The sequence below is a fragment of the Notechis scutatus genome, chromosome 2 (genome assembly GCF_049901735.1).
Source record: "Notechis scutatus isolate UNSWTSFEM ecotype Mainland chromosome 2, rNotScu1.2, whole genome shotgun sequence".
Taxonomy (NCBI): Eukaryota; Metazoa; Chordata; class Lepidosauria; order Squamata; family Elapidae; genus Notechis; species Notechis scutatus.
The window spans coordinates 192,370,642-192,390,843 of NC_142010.1; the positions used below are offsets into that span (position 1 = coordinate 192,370,642).

Below are 20,202 nucleotides of genomic sequence, written 5' to 3' on the forward strand. Positions count from 1 at the left end.
ACAATCACATATTTCCCCTTTCTAACGTGCTTTATTTTCTTCTATCTTTCTCTCCATTGTCCTTTTCTAACCTTTCTCCAAGGTTTTATTAACTCATTCAAACATAAACACATAAGAACACAAAACATATAAACATAAAAAAAACCCCATCTTTTCTGAAATTTACTTAATCCCGGGTCAAAACTCTTTGTACAGACACCAACTCAAATTCATATTCATTTTATATGCCATTCCATATCATTATTACCATTTTCAATTTTATATATAGCTTCTTCTCTCTCTTAGATTCTCTTACCGTATTTGCCGGCGTATAAAACGACTGGGCGTATAAGACGAGCCCCCAACATTTCCACTCAAAATATAGTTTTTTGTTATATACTCGCCGTATAAGACGACCCCCCACTTGGAGGCATGTTTTTCAGGGCAAAAAGTCATCTCATACGCCGGCAAATACGGTAAGTTGTAACACTTGGGGTATTCTGGATATAATTCTTGATTGACACCCCGCCCCTTTCCCCCAAACTTACAAAGCCACCAAAATGCTTTAGAGAGGCAGCTTCGCCTTTCTCAGGCTGGCACTCAATTCCTCTCCCTTTCTTTGTGACAGCCCGCGTGCGTGCCATCGGGACTCCAAGGGTGGGGGATGGACAGCTGCCAACTCTCTCTCTCTCTCTCTCTGTGTGTGTGTGTGTGTGTGTGTGTGGTGTGGAGGGTAATTCCGGCTATCTCTGGCCTCCGCTCGGTTTTAAAGTCGCTTGGCCGGTTCCCAAGTCACAAGCGCGCGCTGGCCGGGAGACGCGGCACCGGGTGGCAGCTCGGTGCAGAGGAGGCGGATCTTTCTCTCTTAAGCGAGGAGGGGACAAGAGGAGGGACGGGACGGGACAGGGGGCGGGAGGAGGTCCCTCGCCTTCTTCCACCGCCCACCGGACCCTTTTCTTCTCAAGGGGACCCTGGAAAGCAGCTCGGGAGCCGGGTGGCCCTGCCCAGCGGGGTCCCATCAGGAACTTCCCGAGGACACCCCCTGCCCCAAGCACAGCCCTCCCGGTCTTTCAAAGAGAGGGAGAAGCAGGAGGAGCAAATTGCCACCCCTGCCCCGCTGCCCAGAAGGAGGGGCGCCACAGTCCACCCCCACCACCTTCTCCCTCCCACTCCCCGGGCCATTACACGGCTCGGGGCTGGCTGGGCGAAGCGGCCCCGCCAGAGACCTTCCCGCTCCACCCCCACCCCACCTCCAGATTGGCCTCCGCAAGTGCCCCGAGCCGGGCGGAGGGTGGGGGTGGGGGGGTGGGAGGAGGAGGAAGAGAGACTCGGCTGGGCTTGAAGGGGCTTCGCAGTTGCGGAGCCCCCCCCACGCTCTTGCACCGAGTGACAACGTATTTACCGGCGTATATGACGACCCCCCACTTGGAGGCATGTTTTTCAGGGCAAAAAAGTCATCTTATACGCCGGCAAATACGGTAATTTTATTTTATTTATCTCATCTTAATTCAAATCATAATATTTATTATTCTTTGTCTGTTTATTTCAGCTATCGATTTATCTTTCTTCTTTAAAAAAAAAGCTTCTCCTGTACACTAATTGGAGTATGACGCCTTTACCTCTTTCCCTACATTTATAATACTTAATATAAAATACCTAACTTACATTGGGATTCTATTTGGTACATTCTAAAATTATACAATATTATCAATACCAATACTAATCTATTCATTAATATTCATATTCTTTTATATCATAAACACTTAGCACATTACTTTTCAATTAATTAACATACTTTTGTGGGAGCACCTACTTTCCATAATTATTCCCCCACGTCACATATTTTAAATCATTATTTCATTAAGGTATTCCTGCTTCTCCTACTTCAAATCTCTTTCAAAAAAATTTCCACTGAAATAACACAATCTAATTAATATTGATATTCATTTGTATCTTTCTCTCCAACTCCTTTATATCTTAACCATTTTATCCATTTCAATTAAATAACATGCCTTTTGGGAATACTTATATTTTCCACCATTATTCCCCCCCCACATCATATCTAAAATCCTTATTTCATAAAATGTTCCCCTTTTCTTAAAACAAGTTTCACTAAGTTATATTAAACATTTTATCACACTTTAAATTACACATTATTTCCAACTTTCTAAAATTATTTCTAAATACAAATATAAAAACAATCTTATGTACCTTTAGAATCCCTTTATCAATAAAGTTTACCCATTATCTCTAAAAAAAACCTCTTGTTTCTTTACATCTTGCTGTCTACTATTGAGGCTTCTCGTCCCCTTTCTCCCTTGCTTATTCTTCTCTCTGTCCGCTTTACCCCTTTGCCTCTCCACCTCCCTTTTTCTCTGCTTTCCTCCTTTCTGTTGTCTTCTAACATAATATCTCTTTTTCATCTTGTTTTTCTCTTTTTTGATTGCTTTTATAGGTCTTAAAGTCTCTTTTTCCTTTTTCTCTTTCTCCTTTCCTTCCCCAGCCAAAGTCACTTGTTCATCAAAAATGGCTTCTTCTTTGTCCCAGTCGTCCTGTTGTCCATTCAATTTTACATAAGTGTAGACCGCCATTTCTAAATACTGAAAAAGAGTATCAAAAAACATCCTTCCCTTCTTGCTTTTCTTTCTCATATTTTTGATATAAAAGTTTCAATCTGTCCACAAGTAATGCCATTATAAAGAGAAAAAGTTTTCCCAAGCAACCACCCAAGTGCTTTTAATCAGAGATAATTCTCAAAAGTAGTAAAATCACCAAGCAATCCAAGTAGGTTAATTCTTTTAAGCACTTTCTCCTTCACTTTCTCTTTCTGGGATTGGAGTTTGATCACAAAGTTCCATTTAATATATATCTTTCAGAAGCCTTGTTAGTATTTATAGCTCTTTAAAAATCCAGGCAGTCTTCTCCTTATTTTCAAATTCTAATCCAATTTTTCCCTCTCCCTTCCCACTCACAGCAAAAAAATTTTTTTTTAAAGTCTTTTTTTTTAAAAAAATCATTCAGAAATCCTTATCTCTTCAATATTTAATTACCTAGATTTTCAGATTTCTCTTGTTATTCCATCCACTGTCATGTTAGGAAGGAGAGTGAAGAAAAAAAAAAAAGCTTTCCCTTTTAGAATTCTGTGCGCCGCTTGCAACTCTCTCTGGAAACAATGTAGCAACTTCTCCGTAGCAATTTTCAAGAAGCCCCAGGAAACTTTCTTATCCCTTGGCAACTTTATCCCGGTCCATAAACAACTCTCACAATTTCTCCGATTTTCTTCCTCCTGCACAATCTTATCCGTTTGCAGGTTTCTTCATGGCGGCCATTGCTGACCGCCGCTCCTCCGCCTCGGGAAAAGGGGGTTTTGCTGGCTGGAGAGGGGTCTGCGACACCCCTTGCCCCCTTTCCAGATCCCCTGTCTTCAGCTGCCCCTGCAGGGCAGCTATATCCCCCAGATCCAAACGGATCGGGGAACCTTGGCAGTGAGCTCGGCAGGGATCGTGCTGGATCGCAAATCCCTGCCGCTGCCGAAGCCTCGCAAACCGGAAGGGAAGTGTTGAACCAATTTCTTGACTTTTATCCTGGTTGTAAATTTTTAACCTTTTGCCCAGGTAAAGGTACATTAGAGGGTGGTAGTTCTTCCCACGGTGCATTGCCAAAAATATTATTTTGAAGGATGGGAAAATGCCTCTGGCTGGAATTTTTTTATTTATTTATTTTTGTCAAGCGATTATAAGATAACAGATATAAGTATAAACATAGTTATGAATACATGAAATGGATACATATAAGAAAAATAAAAAGAAACAATAGGACAGGGACGGTAGGCACGTTGGTGCGCTTATGCACGCCCCCTACAGACCTCTTAGGAAAGGGGTGAGGTCAATAGTAGACAGTCTAAGGTTAAAGTTTTTGGGGTTTGGGGAAGAAACCACAGAGTCAGGTAGAGTATTCCAGACATTAATAAAACTAAATAATAAACTAATTTAGATTTAATTTCTTTTACATCTGATATTTCTTTGCATCTGATACTATGTTATCATGTGAACATTCCAAATATCAAAATAAGAGCACTTGTTCTGCTCTTAAACTGTTTACCATAGAATTGTTGCATTTTTTTCCCCCAGATGCAAAGCTTGACTTCTGACAATCTGGATGAAAGTTATGGATTTTGGAATAACTATCATTTCTCAGCGAGGACAGAGATCTTGCATGCTCTATAAAAGAGAGAGCTTCTCTTTTGAAATTTTGCTGCTCAATCAAGAAATAAAATAACAGGGGCAAGTACTGGGGAGCAATTGACTGAACTGCTGAATGTCTGAAAGGAGGTGGTAGAGCTGGGGCGAGGGAAGCCTAATGCATTCGAAGGGTGTATGGCTGGGAATGAGGGAAACAGCAGGAAGGAACAGGAAGGGCCCAAGGCTTTTTGCCAAAAAATAATTACTCAGTAAGAATATTTGTAGGCATCTTTAGAACATCCTTATCACAAAGCTTTTGTATTCTGGACATTTTCAAGCCAGCAGCTGTCTAGCAGGCAGCTTTGCCAGCGAGACTTTTAATGTGGATGTTTTTTTACAAAGAAAAATACAAGCTGACCAGAAAGACTGGAATTTCAGCTTCCCCCTCCCCATTTCCTTAGATTTCTTCTCCCCTCCCCACTCCTGCTGCAACTCTTTTAAACAAGACATTATTGGGTCAGTGCCTCATTTTACCTTTCCTGCTTCTTTGGCTAGAGTAAGAAAAGGACACAGTTACCTGTAAGTAGTATTTTTTTTTGTTCTTTCTGTTTCTGATTCAGTTGTTTTGTCTAATAATTGAGTGGTGCAATGTCATATTTGCAGAATAACAATGTGTTGTAAATGCTCAAGTTGAATGGACTTTTTCCTAAACCATTTACATGAGAACAATTGTTGGGATGGAGGTAAAAATCTAATGGCGACTGGGAAAAACAATATTGTAACAAAATGCCATTAAAGAAAGTTGTAACATCAATTCTCTTTCCTTAGTAGTTTATGTTGTATAGTGGAACTCTATACACAACATGTCTTAAACCACCTACATCTTGTCTTGACTCTGCTTCAAATTCTGCCTTTACAAAACTTGGAAAAAGGAAGAGGTTTGACTTTTTCTAGTGTTCTCAGCATGGGAGAAACTGAGAAACATATTTTACACAATATGTTTAACCAGCTGAGCAGCGCATGCTTTTTATTAAACAAGATTGCAAATCTTTTAGAGCCTTGCAGTAGGAACAGTTTAACGTCCTAAGCAATTTAGCATGCTTCAAATGACAGGACAAATGTTGAATCCCAATCAAAAATATTTTTGCAACTTTTAAAATATTATAATAAAGGAAAAATTCAGTAATGACTGGCAAAAATAGAATACATCTCATTGAATTGATGGGCTTATACAATTAGCATAAGGTTATAAAAGAAAAATAAATGGGGGTTGTAAGTTGAATAAATAAATAAAATGATGTTATATTTTTAAGATGCTAGCTAAATCCAAGGTTTTAGGAAATAGTTTTTTGCTCATTATTGAAATGAACATATTCCACAACCCAGCACACATGCTGCTTAATACATTAATGATTTTAATGGGATTTAGGTCGCAATCTTAAATTTGCTGATTAAAGAATAAATCTCATCAAACTCAGCAGGATCTGTCTTCTAACTTGCTTAGAACCGAATTATCCAAAATCCCAACTGTGCAACGGATTTTCCCCCTGTATTGTAAAAATTCCTTTGTCTGTCTGAAGACTATTTTCATCTAGCATGCTGTTAACTTTTCACTCTTTTCCAACAAATGTTTTTTTTTTTTCCCCGAAAGGATTTTTTAAAACCTAGAAAGTTATAATATTTTCTTGGTATATTTAGTCAGCAGTGTCAGATATACCTTGCAGAAGTCATCTGTAAAACCTGGAGTCTTCTGCTTAATTCATTTTTCTCTGTAAAGTGTTAAATAGCTTTCCGATTTGTGGTTCTGTTTTAACATCCTCCTACACTCATAAAGAACATGGTAAATGAAGAAGTTGAAAGATCAAGTTGCTTTTGTCTTTGGGGAAGACATTTGGAAATAATATTCAGTATTCAGAATTCTTACAAAAGGAAAATAGGGATAAAATATTTTGAATGTGTGACTAGCATTTCCTTCTGGTGATTGCCTTTCCAGAAACATTATATTAGTTTCATCCTTGCAAATGTATCTGCTTTTGCAACAGTCAGTAATTTTAAATATTAATTTTGATTGTCTTTTTCTGAGATGAGAGGAGGGTTAGTTTCTTCTACATACCTCTTTAAATGTTAAAAGAAGAACGGTTACAGGGACTGGGCATGGCTAGTCTAGTGAAGAGAAGGACCAGGGGAGACATGATAGTGGTCTTCCAATATTTGCGGGGCTGCTGCAGAGAGGAGGGGGGTCAAGCTATTTTCTAAAGCGCCCAAAGGCCAGACAAGGAATAATGGATGGAAATTGAACAAGGAGAGATTCAATCTGGAAATAAGGAGAAACTTTCTGACAGTGAGAACAATCAACCAATGGAACAGCTTGCCCTCGGAAGTTGTGAGAGCATCATCACTTGGGACCTTCAAGAAGAGATTGGACTGCCATTTGTCAGAAATGGTGTAGGGTCTCCCGCTTGGGCGGGGGATTGGACTGGATGACCTACAAGGTCCCTTCCAACTCTGATTATCTGTTATCTGTTAAAAGAAAAAAAATCTACTTCCAACAGAGAAGTGAAATATGCATAGTTTGCAGTTGTACTACCATAGTTACAGGGTTAAAAAGAAAGTTGCTACTTGCTGCCCTGATATGAAACTCGTTCATTGGAATCAAGTACCACATTTTTGCTTAAGTAAATAAACATTTAAACAAGAAGGGTAACAAAGTGAATATGAATACAACTAACTTCCTGGTGTCTATGAAAGATTTTTTTTAAAAAAATAAGGAAAAAAACCAAAGAAAAGGAGCCTAAGCCAAAATTTTGGTGCCAGGTCTATTTGTGCTATTCCCCACACCCCACATTATAACCTTGGGTCTAGGAATCTGTGGGGAGTGGAGGGTAAGTGGCAGAAATGATGACATCTGCATTGTGATCTTGTGATACAAACTCAGCTCAAAAACTTCAAAGGGGTACTAAAAGTAATGTCATGGTGCATATTTCATCCGTTTGCCACACTTCTAGTTACCAAAGGAATTGATGCCTCAGGTGGGTGGGCTTGGAGTTCCCTGAGATACAAGGATTTAGTTTCCAGCCCAGAGATCTAAGTTTACGTATTGACTAGACAGGTTTTATTTTCTCTATATATAATGGTCAGTGAGAATAACCTTGGGAGACAGAAGAAGGATCCACAGTTAGACACTGGTCAGACAAAAGATATCTCAGCCCAAGAAGGGACCATCCCTAGTTCTGTAGGAAGTAAAGGCAAAGGGTGGTGGTGGAAGCAGGTGTGGGATTCTACCGGTTTGGACCAGTTCTATAGAACCGGTTGTTATGATTCTGTGCAGTTTGGAGAAGCAGCAAATCGTGCCCCTGGCTGGCCCCAGCCCTCCCTGCCCACCCCTTCCCGCCCAGTCCTTATCGCGCATGCACAACATTGCACGCATGCCCAACATCGCTGACTGCGTTCTTCCCTGCCCAGCCACTCCTTAAGGTATTTCTTTTTTTTTTTCACTCTCCCGACGACCAGCTGTTCCTATGATCAGCTGTGCCGGGATTCCCCTAGCTTACTTACTGCTTTGCCCAGGAGGCTTCCTTGGGGCCCAGGAAGGCAAAAAATGGAAGGAGGGCAGCACACACTCCTGCCCCCTCCATTTTTGCCTTCCTGGGCCCCAAGGAAGCTCCTGGGAGCAAAACGCCCCCAGGAGGCTTCCCTGAGGCCCAGGAAGTCCCAAAATGGAGTGCAGGGGGGAACTGCCTCTAGGCTCCATTTTTTTTCCATTCTGGGCCCCAGGAAGCCTCCTGACAGCAAAAGACGCCCCCAGGAGGCTCCCTGCGGCCCAGGAGGCCCCAGAACAGAGCAGGGGGGAGCTGTGTGCTCCCCATGCTCTTTTTTTCCTTCCTGAGCCCCAGGGAAGCCTTCTGGGAGCAAAAACGCCTGGGCTTCCCTGATGCCCAGAAGGCCCCCCAAATAGGGGGGGGTGGCTGCAAAAAAAGAAGCCACGCCCACCCAGTCACATGACCATGCCTACCTGGCCACACCCACAAAACCGGTTCTTACAAAATTTGAATCCCACCCTGGGTGGAAGTGCAAGATTCTGTTACTTGTAACTTACAATAACTTTAGTATTAATACTCATGGTTTTGATTTCCCAACTATCTCAAAAAGCTGACACTAAGGTAAAGGAACATGGTAAAAGAAATCCAACAGATGGCTGTTAGAAATTCTCTTTTCATTTCCTATTAAACCCAATTTTAAGTTTATATTCTTGACAGTAAGCATGTCTGCAAAGATTCAGTGGCCTGTTTGACAGGGAGGGAGCGAGACTTCCAATGTTTTTTTTTTAAACCTTCCTAATGAAATGTTTTGCTTAGATTAAAATAGTTACAGTCCTGCCTGTGGCAGACTTTCAAAGGCTTCAGAAAAATTGGCTGAGAAGGTGAATTGTCAGCTGTGTTTCTTTTTATTTTTAGATAAACATTCCCTGCTAAATGAAGGTAAGATAAGAGGATTGGTGTTTTTTAAGGGAGTCTTGTATTTCAAAGAAGACAAAGCCACCTTTACAAAACTCTGTAGACTCATCTTATTGCTCTCTTTATTCTTTTAAAATTCATGTTACATTATTGCACTAAAGTTGTCTTTTTAAAAACGATCTGCATCAATTACTTACCCCAAAGAAAAATACCTGCAGGCAAAATTCACCCCTGTACAGACTCATCCTTACCTCTTCATCATCCACTTCTTCAGCTGGGAGATCTGAAGAGATCTGTGCTTAGATTTCCTTGATCACAAATCCAATCCTTTGTGCAATCTGGGATCCCAACTAGACAATTCGGGGTGGGGAAGTATATGTGTGTTTGAACCATTGTTCAATCCTTGGTCTTAAAGGCAATCTAGCTCTTGCTTGACCTACTTCAATTCCTCATGAAATGAAAACCTGAACAGGGAGCTTCACTTGTAGGCAGGGACTACTGTGGCCAACATGCAAAGCTCCTTTTCTTGCATGCTGAATGCTCAGCTTATGGCAATGGGAAAAGCATTGGGGTATGGGATGAAATGGAACGAGAGGCAGGGACTCCAATGCGCCTCCATACCTGTAGCCTGGTAGATGGGCAACTCAACACGCAGCTCAACTCTTGTTCAAAGCAACCTGGTATAGGTTAACCTGATGCAGGCTAAAAAGACAATCCCCACCATACATTAAAGAGTGATTAATGTTTGGAATGATGCTCTATGGCTGGAAAAACAAAGTCAGGGAAGCCATGTACCGTATATACTCGAGTATAAGTCGACCCGAATATAAGCCGAGGCACCTAATTTTACACAAAAAAACTGGGAAAACTTATTGACTCGAGTATAAGCCGAGGGTGGGAAATGCAGCAGCTACTGGTAAATTTCAAAAATAAAAATAATTAATTTGGGAAACGATCTCACTATCATGAAAGGTTTAATTGATTCACTAACCCAAAAGAAGAAGATGATGATGACAGCGGGAGGCAGGAGTCACTCTCTTCCCCTCCCTCGGAGGCCCCCTGAGTCAGGAGTCACTACCGCCGGCGTGGCCCCAGTCCCGCCGCCTCGGGAAGGGAAAGGCAAAGTGCTTTTTGCCTTTCCCTTCCCGGCTGGGGCTGTTGGGAGTCGCTGCCGCCGGAGGCCGCGACTCCACACCATTTTTTTTTTCAGAGGGAATCTGACTTGAGTATAAGCCGAGGGGGATTTTTTCAGCACAAAAAATGGGCTGAAAAACTAGGCTTATACTCTAGTATATACAGTAATTACTTTCCTTGTCCTGTACCAAATCTGAAAAGACATCACCACTTGATGTTCTTGTTCCTGAGGCATAATGCAGTTTGGGAATCACATCAATGCAATTGATGACAGGATACATTACTGCTGACTCATGGATTAGATTATGGGTTGGATTAGGGACTTTTAAATTCTATAGGTATCAGTAGTATAGAAGGAGCATTTTTCATAAATAGCAATATTTTGTCAATCGTGAGCATCCCTTGTGCCCTTTAACTAAGTGAGAACTATTTCATGAACTGCATCAAATAAAACTCAGATTGTATTTGTGTATTGGACTATATATATTTCTGAGTCTACACAGGGAAATGGTGGTGAACTGACATGATTGCTTTATTATTTTTATGTCTTCACTTTATGTGGCACTTTGAAGTGTAAAACGTATAGATCCTTACTCTGCTACACTTGTACTGAAATCAGTTGACTGAAAACTGTGAGAGATAGGATAGTGATGTTATGTTTATCGGTCAAAAAACACCGTGTAACTCTTTCATTTTTCTTTTCAACTTTTTAAAAAAGAAAATTTCCAAAGAAGCAATAAGAGAAAACGGGATGGTACCACTTCAAAATTCTAGATTGTATCGTAACAATCTGCAAGCCTGGAACTATCTACACAATTAACAATTATGTTCAGAATACAGATATCATATTAGATATCATATTAGGCTTTTTGAGCAATTGATTTTGTGCTATCAAGTTCTTTTCAACTCCTGCTGACTATATAACTTTTTTGTCCATGGTGATCCATCTCTAACATGGTTTTTCAGATCTTCCAACAATGTTGTCGTCGTCATCATCATCATCATCATCACTGTAAAACTAACTCCATCTAACCTTCTTCTCCTCTCTTCCATCTTTCCCAGCATTAGAGACCCAGAGAGCTGGGTCTTTGTATAACGGGTCCAGGTTAGGATAAATCAATCCTAGTCATTTGTGCCTCAAGTGAAAATTCTGGATTGATCTGTTTTCGTGGCTGTTTACAGTATTCTCTGGACTTCAAAAGTGTCAGCACTCTTCCTATCTTCCTATCTAGCTATATTGACTTTGTTATTAGATAGATATTAAAGTGTTTCAAAGTCAATTTTATTCTGCTGCTTTTAAGATGCACACAGCTTTTAGGAGGACCAGCTGCAAATATTTTCTCTCTCTCTCTCTCTCTCTCTCTCTCTCTCCCATTCCCTCCCCACTCCTGGGGGAAGGTTATTGCAAAATCCCATTCCCTCCCCACCCACTAACCTGCTTTCCAACTCCATTCTCCTGTGCAGGGCAACAAAAGAAGACCCAGCCAATCAGCTGGGATTCAGGAGGCAGAGTATAGATGGGGCCAGTCAGAGGGTGATATTTGCTGATTCATTGAAATACTCAAAATTTCCACTACTGGTTCTCCAAAACTGGTCAGAACCTGCTGTATACCACCTCTGCAGAACACCTGCACCAAATAATGGCTGAGAAGATAGCTACCATATTTTCTTAAAGAAAAATGAAATAAGCACTTTTGTGGAGCAATAATAAGATACTTTTTAGCTTCACTAGGTATAAAAGGTTATAGTTCTTATCTATTTTCTTACAGTTGCCAACAAAAACATTTTATTTCTTTGACGTTTTCCCCCCAAAGCATGAGAAAGCTTATTTCCCTAGAATCATATTTTCTATGCAGAACTGCTCATGTAGCATTATAACAGAAGATTATAAATTACCTCATGAAACTGAACACAACATTTAGGTAATGCCCAGTTTCCAATTCATGATTTTATAAGATGCTATGTAGAGTTTGTTTTTTTCTTACAGTGAAAAAGGACTCTGTTTTAACTGAATATAAAAAATCAGTGTGCCATCAGAGTATTTTGGTTCTTCATCATTATATAATTAAAAGATATCCCAAGGCTTCTGAAAAGGATCTACCTCAATTATAAAATCCTTTTTAGAAGCCTTGGGCTGTCTTTTAATTATATGGTGAAATTCATGACAAATATACTACTTATTTTAGCTGCAGACTTAAAGAGTACAGTGAAAGATAAATCCATTTTCCATCCTTGGTTCAATATACAAAACATGATATTTCTTGAAAATATTAATTCAAAATCGATTTACATATCCACATTCACTACTTCTGGATAGGAAAGGCCTAAATATGAGAGCCAGTTGCCAGAGATAAATATAATCAAGCAATATTCATGAGAACGATAATATACAGAAAGCTCATGTGCTGGAAATTGTGAAATAATAGTAATAGCAATAGCACTTAGACCAGGGGTCTTCAAACTTGACAGCTTTAAGACTTGTGGACTTCAACTCCCAGAATTCCTCCTCCAGTCATGTTAGCTGAGGAATTCTGGGAGTTGAAGTCCACAAGTCTTAAACTTACCAAGTTTGACAACCCTTGACTGAGACTTATATACCATTTTACAGTACTTTTCAGCCCTCTCTAAGCGGTTTACAGAGTCAGCATACTTCCCCCAACAGTCTGAGTCCTCATTTTACCGACCTCAGAAGGCTGGAAGGCTGAGTCAACCTTGAGCCTGCTGAGATTCAAACTGCCAAATTGCAGGCAGCTGGCAGTCAGCAGAAGTAGTCTGCAGTACTGCACTCTAACCATTGTGCCACCGTGGCTCCTAATAATGTAGTTGCCTGCATAAACTGAGCCTCATGCTTCATTTTCTGCATTAGTTTTATACATTTTTGATAATTTGGAATAGATAGAGCCTTACTCCTGTGGTTATCGTGGGCAGACAATTGCTCCATCCATCTGTAAAAGAATGATGCATATAAAAGCTATAAAAACAGTCACTTCATGACTACCTATTGACATCTCTTTTCACCTCTGTAATGGTAAACAACTAAGTGAATGAGAGACATCATTAAATGCTTTCATACATTTGGTAGTGAGATAGGGGTCTGTAGGAAAGATCAAAATGGCAACCACACTGCTCTGTGATCAAAGCTCTGCTTGCTTTTTATATGCATTTGGTGTATGGTACATTAAAAAAACATATTTCAATCACACCGTTGTGGCTCCCATCTTGGCTTTTTTTTTTTAACGATACTGTAAGGCCTTTCTCATTTGATGGATTGACATTGGCCGGGCTTAGGAAGGGTTCACTGCAATTCATTCATTCATTCATCCATCCATCCATCCATCCATTCATTCATCTATCTTATATAGCTAGCAGGACATGAGGTACATGAGATACAAAAGTTATGCCAAGTAAGTAAGACACAGGCTTTTTCTACAGAACTAGGCTTCTAGGTTTGGAGGCAAACCTTAAATTCATTAAACCACTGTTCCAGCCAATCATCTAGATCAGGAGTCACCAAGCTTTTGGACCTCAGGGACCACCAAACTCACAATTTTAAATCCTGCAGACCACTAATTTGAATTTTGACTGACGGTGGCTTGCTGACATTGATGCAAAAGTCGGCCCCATATTCCAGAGCTGCAGTAGTCACAGGACTACTACAGGAGTTATTTCTATACTGATTATGAAAGGAGCTTTCTGAAGACTTCTGAAGATATTTGTGATTTAATAGACATGATGGAAATTTTTACTGGTCACACCATGATACTCTTTAGACATATTGAAGTGTTCCTGGAGTTTATTGTCTGTCTGTCTGTCTGTCTGTCCGTCTGTCCGCCCGCCCGCCCGCCCACCCGCCTGCCTGCCTGCCTGTCTGTCTGTCCATCTCTCCATCTATCCATCCATCCTGAAATTTAAAAAATAGCATATATAACATTAAAATAATCTTGGCATTACATTGGAAAATAGATTCAAAAGATTAAATGAGAAAGATGTATTAGCTATGGTCACCACATTGAGTTATCAAAGTAATGAAGGCCCTATATAAATAAAACAATATTTAACTGTTTCAGAAAATACTCATCCCTTTGTGCATTTTTTCTCTCTCTGTCTAGATTTTGGAAAAATATGTCCACCATTCTGAAGGTTGGAATTGATCTATGCATTTATTAACCTGAGGATACTTTCCAAGATCTCCTGGTTTCATTATGCAGGACATATCCTTACTAAAAAAAAATACATACCAGATACTGTATCCTGGAACCCTTGACTTAAGTGTTGAAATTTTTGTGATGTTTAGTTTTTTGCAAAGGATTAAGAAAACACCTCATTGCACAAGGTGCTTTTTGTTTGGAAACACTATGGGAAACATTTGGGTTCTGTTGCTTTTTGCCCTGAATCTGAAAACCGCCTGCTCCACCTTTGTCAGCATCAACCAGGGACTAAAAGTGATGAGAGGTCAATCTGTCTTCCTGTCACAAAAGGAGTTGGAGTTTTCCATCCCCAGAGAGAAGGACGCATGTAAAATAGAAGTGGTAATGAATGAGCCAGTCGCCCAGAGAGTTGGGAAGCTGACCCCACAGGTATGTGGATTTCAACTATAATTGTGCAGTGATTATTTGATGAGATGAAGTCTATTTATTTGACAAGATAGAGTGCTGAGCTCTAGCTGATTTTCTCTCTGGCAATGACATTTTATGGCTGATGAAAAATGAATAAAAACTTGAGAATGATAGCCATCAAATAAAACAACTATTCATCAAAAATAATGTTCTACTTACATAATGGAATGTATGGATGATCTTGGAGAACAAGAGGAAGAGATACTGCCTAGGAAACGATGGGATAGATTTCAAGCTCTAGAAATGTCCAATATGATCTTTGGGCATTCCAGATATATACTGTGTTTCTCATATAATAAGGCCGGGTCTTATTTTTTTTTGAGCCCCGAAAAAATGGCTAGGTCATCTTTTCGGGGGTGACTTAATCCCCCCCCTTGCATCTTCAGGCGGGCGGGCGGCGACAGCTTAGATGTTGACCTCGGCGTTGGTGGGGCACTTCGTATCGGGGTCAACGCAGGCAGCACCATATCCGGGTGTGCAACAAAAGTACTTCCTAACGGCAAAACCCCCCCACCATTCCCCCCCATTTCGCATGTTTTAATATAGGCCTTAATTTGGGGGGAGGGGCTTAATTTCATTTCATGCCTATAAAACATGCTGGGACTTCCTATTGGGGAGGCTGTACTGTTGGAGAAACAGGGTAACACCATCCAACTTAATGTATGGATGTAGTAGCAATTGAGATCCTGTAGATCCTGCAGCATACTGCTGTGCCTAATATCTGGGGAGGTGGGGGGCTCTTTGCCTCTTTGCATGATCTCACTGGTAAGTCCTGGACTAGTGCAATGATCTCACCTGTTAAGATCATCACTATTCTTAAGGATTGGTGAGGGGATTAACCAATCCTAATGCTGTATCTATGTTGCCTTTTGCTACTTGTGGAAAACCATATAAAAAGAATAAACACTACGTGAGTAGTCAGACATCTTGGCACCCTGCACAATGACTGGTCTTAGAACTCCGTCATATGGATCCAACATGAGATTGAGGAAAAGCAGAAATTCCTTCTCCTGCCCCCTAACATGGGAAAAAAATACACATGCATGTTAAGTTTCTCTCTATAAGTATGAGAGGACATTTTCAGGAATGGGAGAAAATGGGGAAGATTTAATACGCTTTAATACAAATCAGTGGAGGGTTTGGAGGAGACAGTCTGGAGCAGGGGTCTCCAACCCTGGCAACTTGTGGACTTCAACTCCCAGAATTCCTCAGCCAGCTTAAAGCCAGCATAAAGTCTTCAAATTGCCAAGGTTGGAGACCCCTGGTCTGGAGGAAGGTTGTGGAGATCGCACCACCTCCTTGATTGCATGCAAAAGCTCCATGGAATCCAGAACGGAAATAGACTAAATTCAGAAATATCTATTCTACTCTAAATGAACATCACTTCCAAATTAAACCATTTTGCAAACTTTAGGAAGAGTCCTACATTTATCCAAATGCTCTTCTCAGAACTCTAATGGAGGGAAGGAAAAGGATTTCCAGGAGACGACATGCTGTTAAAACAAACAAATAGTACAGAGGATATACAGGAAAGCAAACACACTGAGCCACAGTGCTATAAATTTAAATCACACGTGGCCTTTTGGGATCTTTCAGCATTTATTTCTTCTTTACTAACCACACACACACAAACTGCTACATGCTCAAGATGCAAGCATTGTAAGTATTGAGTTGTACTGTATTCATTGCAATGTGACCTCTGAGCAAGAATTCAAAAACTCTGGTGTACAGCCAATGCTGTTTGTTAACAACTTACAATGAATTGCTTTGAGGGATTTGTTTTGATTTAGCAAGGCTAGCACCACAGTTTGATGGATGTCAACTGGTTTCCTACCTTCAGCTGGCCTGTTGCCCTCACCACCTCAACAAACTCCTCCTCTAGGGCAGTGATCCCCAACCTTTTTTATGCCACGGCCCGGTATCCCCAACGTTTTTTATGGCGCGGCCCGGTACCGGCATCAGCTGGGCGCCGCCATCTTGTTTGATGAAAAAGTGCTTCTGGTGAGCTCACCGGAAGCACTTTTTCATCAAAACAAGATGGCGGCGCCCAGCAAACCAGCGGCCCGGTAGGACTTGTTCCACGGACCGGTACCGGTCCACGGACCGGTGGTTGGGGACCCCTGCTCTAGGGCATCAAAATTCTGATCCTGCCCACTGATTCATCATTCACCAATCAGGTCTTGCCCTATGACTTCCTGGCAAGTGGCAGTGCTTATCATCAACAATGCTGGCTGCTGTAATATATGACTTTGGTCTTGCATAAAGCCAAAGTAGCACTTAGTTTTTGACTGTACTAAACACTGACTATTTTGGATGGCCGCAAAATAATATTGAATGGATGTGATTCAACGAGAATTGAAACCGAACACATCTGGTGGGCATCAGGCAGGTGAAGGCGATGCTAGGAATTGTTGTTTTCACCAGCAAACGCTGCATTGTAGAAGAGTCTTTCCTATGATCTCACTGCTGTCATTAAAGTGAATAATGTGCTAGGGATGTGTGACAATTTAATTACATATTGTAATTGAAAAGTAATTGAAGTGGAAATAAAAGCACAGGCAGACATTAATTAAGAAAAGATTTAGCTCTCCTTTGTTTTACTTGTTAAATATATAGACAATTATGGATGCCTGTTTGTATAAAAGGAAAACATATTAGGTAGCATAAAACAGATGTTTCTTTTTAACAAAACAGATTGTGTCTGTTTTATAATTGCTGTCTGTTTTTGGTAACGGTCCTGTTGAGAAGAAAGCTTTCATTATTTATCTCCTTTGTTATCAATTAAGAGGTAGAAGCAATGATGTCTTATGGAAAAAATATATAATTTATGGATATCATGACTATTATTCTCTGATTGAGAAGCAAAAGCTGTACAGATGTATCTTTTTGCATTGGAAAAAGCTGCATTTTCAAAGCTAGGAGTAGTTTGAAACTGGAGGCTTTAATTGCCTTTAATCTTTTCCCATCTATCTGAAGTCATTTTCACACATTAGCTTCTAATATGCTTTATAAGATAAAAAACACCCAAAACTAATGTATGCTTATACTGATTCAGGTGCACATCTGGTTTCTTTCAATTATTTCCTGTATTAGCTTGAGGACACATATGTATTTCTGAATGTCATGCATAGGGGGGAAAGGTATTGTTAATGGCATTCTACTATTAAGCAGCATAAAATTTGGTGTCTTAGAGGAGAAATGTTGGAGCACCTTTAAATGGTAGTAAAGAAGTTACTACCATTTAAAGTTTAGTTTTAATTTTGATTAGGGACTTTCATTTTTTGTCTTAGGCACAAAAACTTTTGAGAGGAAATTTTTATTTATTTATTTTGTCAAATATGTATTAGATAACAGATATAAGAATAAACATGATTATTAATACAAGAAATGGAAACAAATAAAAAGGGTACATTAGGACAGGGATGGTAGGCATGTTGGTGCGCTTATGCATGCCTCTTACAGACCGCTTAGGAGCGATGACCTGGAGTGTAACACAAAAGTAACAAAATCCAAAATGTAAATAAATGTCCTTTAATGCCTCCAACTTGGCCCCACTGTTCAATAATTCTCAGTTGGAGATAAAACTTATTCAAAAATAGTCTTCAAAAGTAAGCAATACAGTCCGAGCTTAATGAGAGGTGAAATAAAAAACCAAAACAAGCTACAATGAAGGAAATTCCACAACAGACCAGGATAAGTAATTACCAACTTCAAGGAGATAACAAGGCACAGTCTGTTGGAAGGACACCAACAAGATAACTTCAGCCCAAAATAAAACACGCTTTGCTTCTGACAATGCTGTGTTTTAACAGTCTCTCTTATATACTATTCTCCCCAGCTGCAACCAATGAGGGGTATCATGGCCGCTTCCTCTCTCATAAACCAAGTTGTTTCCTTCTCCATTCCTCCCTTGTGTCCTAGGATGAAGAGGGGATGGGCCTGGTTCTTCCTCTGACTGTCCAGTCAGTCTCTGCCTTTCCCCAACCTCCTCCACAACCTCCGGAGCAACACATCCACTCCCTGTTGGCTGTTCCTTCTCTCCCTCATAATCCGACTCTAACAAGGGCATGGCACTTAGGAATTGGGTGAGGTCAACAGTAAACAGTCTAAGGTTAAAGTTTTGGAGGTTTGGGGAAGAAACCACAGAGTCAGGTAGAGTATTCCAGACATTGACCACCCTGTTGCTGAAGTTGTATTTCCTGCAATCAAGTTTCATGTGGTTTACCTTAAGTTTGTGTCTATTATGTGCTTCTGTATTGTTGTGGTTGAAGCTGAAGTAGTCATTGATGGATAGGACATTGCATAGATAATTTTATGTGCTATGCTTAGGTCAGATCAAAAGTGGCATAGTTCTAAGTTGTCTAAACCTAAAATTTCAAGTCTGGTGGCATAAGGTATTCTATTGTGAGTAGAGGAGTGGAGGACTCTTCTTGTGAAATATCTCTGGACTGTCTAGATTGTATTAATGTCCGATATGCAGTGCGGGTTCCAGACAGATGAGCTGTATTCGAAAATTGGTCTAGCAAATGTTTTGTATGCTCTAGTTAGCAGTACAATATTACTGGAGAAATAGCTATGCATGATTAGGTTAACAACTCTTAATGCCTTTTTGGCAATGTTACAATGGGCTCTAGCACTTAGATCATTAGAGATGAGTACTCCAAGGTCCTTGAGGTCATTTTTTTTTCAGTGCCATTGTAACTTTGAACAGTTACCAAATAAACAGTTGTAAGTGGAGAACTACCTATAGTATATAAAAGCTTAGATAAAAGATTTTGGGGGCTCAAAAGCTTACTCTAGATTTTCCCAACCTTCATTTTAATATGAATCTTGTTTTCTTCCCCGTCATCATTGTCAAGATGACAACTTTTGTCATTTCTAGTGTAAGAGAAGAATTTGTTTATCAATCTTCAGCTATTTTGTGACTTTCCTGGCATTTGGGAGTCCTGAATTTGAATGAGGGAGCTTCTTTTTCTCCATCATCCATATAATTGGCAGAGACTTTCATACTTAAGCCTTGATAGATATGATTGCATAAAAAGCAAGTCACCTAAATGTTTGTAATTAATCAAAATAAATTAAACATAAAAATAAAAACATGGAGGAGGAGGCAAACCTGTCACTACTATTACACCCCCATAAGCAAAAGGAGAATTCAACAAATAAAAATATTTTTAACATAAGACCATGCAGTAATAAGTGAATTTTATATGTAAAATGTTGAGTTCAGTGATTATATTTTTTCTTGAAGATCCATGTATTTGGAGGACTCAAAATTCACCCCTTTAAGATTATTCTTTGGGGTGGGGGTTGCCTTCGTTGCTACAGTATTCTTCACAAAGATTTCAGAAATTGTTTGCCATTTACTGCTTCCTAAGGCTGAGAGGAAGTGACTGGCTGAATGTCAACCAGCTGGCTCTGTAGCTAAGATGCGACTAGAACTCATAGTCACTGACTTTCTAGCCTTTTGCCTTAATTACTACACCAAAATGGCTCTCTATTATGACATAAGGAATGATAACCAACCTTCTTCAAGATGTTTACTTGAAAAATATTCACAGATTCAGTGGGGAGCTGCACTCGCTTTTCTCCCTCACCAAATGTATACAGTTTTAAAACATGTCTCTTTCTTCTCTAATATGGAACTTACTAGAGGATTTATGGATTTTCTTAAAACATGAATTTTTAAAATATCTGATTTCGAATTAGATTGGGATAATCTGACCATGAAGGAGAAATAACTGAATTCAGGAGGACATTTCTTCTGCGACAAAGCAAAAGCGGTAATCTATAGGGTCCTTCCACAATGATCAGTTCCTGAAGTTTTGATTTTACAAC

At 40.0% G+C, this 20,202-nt stretch overlaps 1 protein-coding gene across 1 annotated transcript in view; it reads left to right on the forward strand.

Moving 5' to 3' along the window:
- Nucleotides 1-3,848: 3,848 nt before the first annotated feature.
- Nucleotides 3,849-20,202, forward strand: part of FREM1 (FRAS1 related extracellular matrix 1) — a 148,523-nt gene continuing 132,169 nt past the window's right edge. Inside the window, exons 1-2 of the mRNA XM_087957666.1 lie at nt 3,849-4,739; nt 13,858-14,325. Coding sequence (XP_087813792.1) covers nt 13,951-14,325 — 375 coding nt within the window. The 5' untranslated portion in view covers nt 3,849-4,739; nt 13,858-13,950. The remainder of the gene's footprint in view (nt 4,740-13,857; nt 14,326-20,202) is intronic.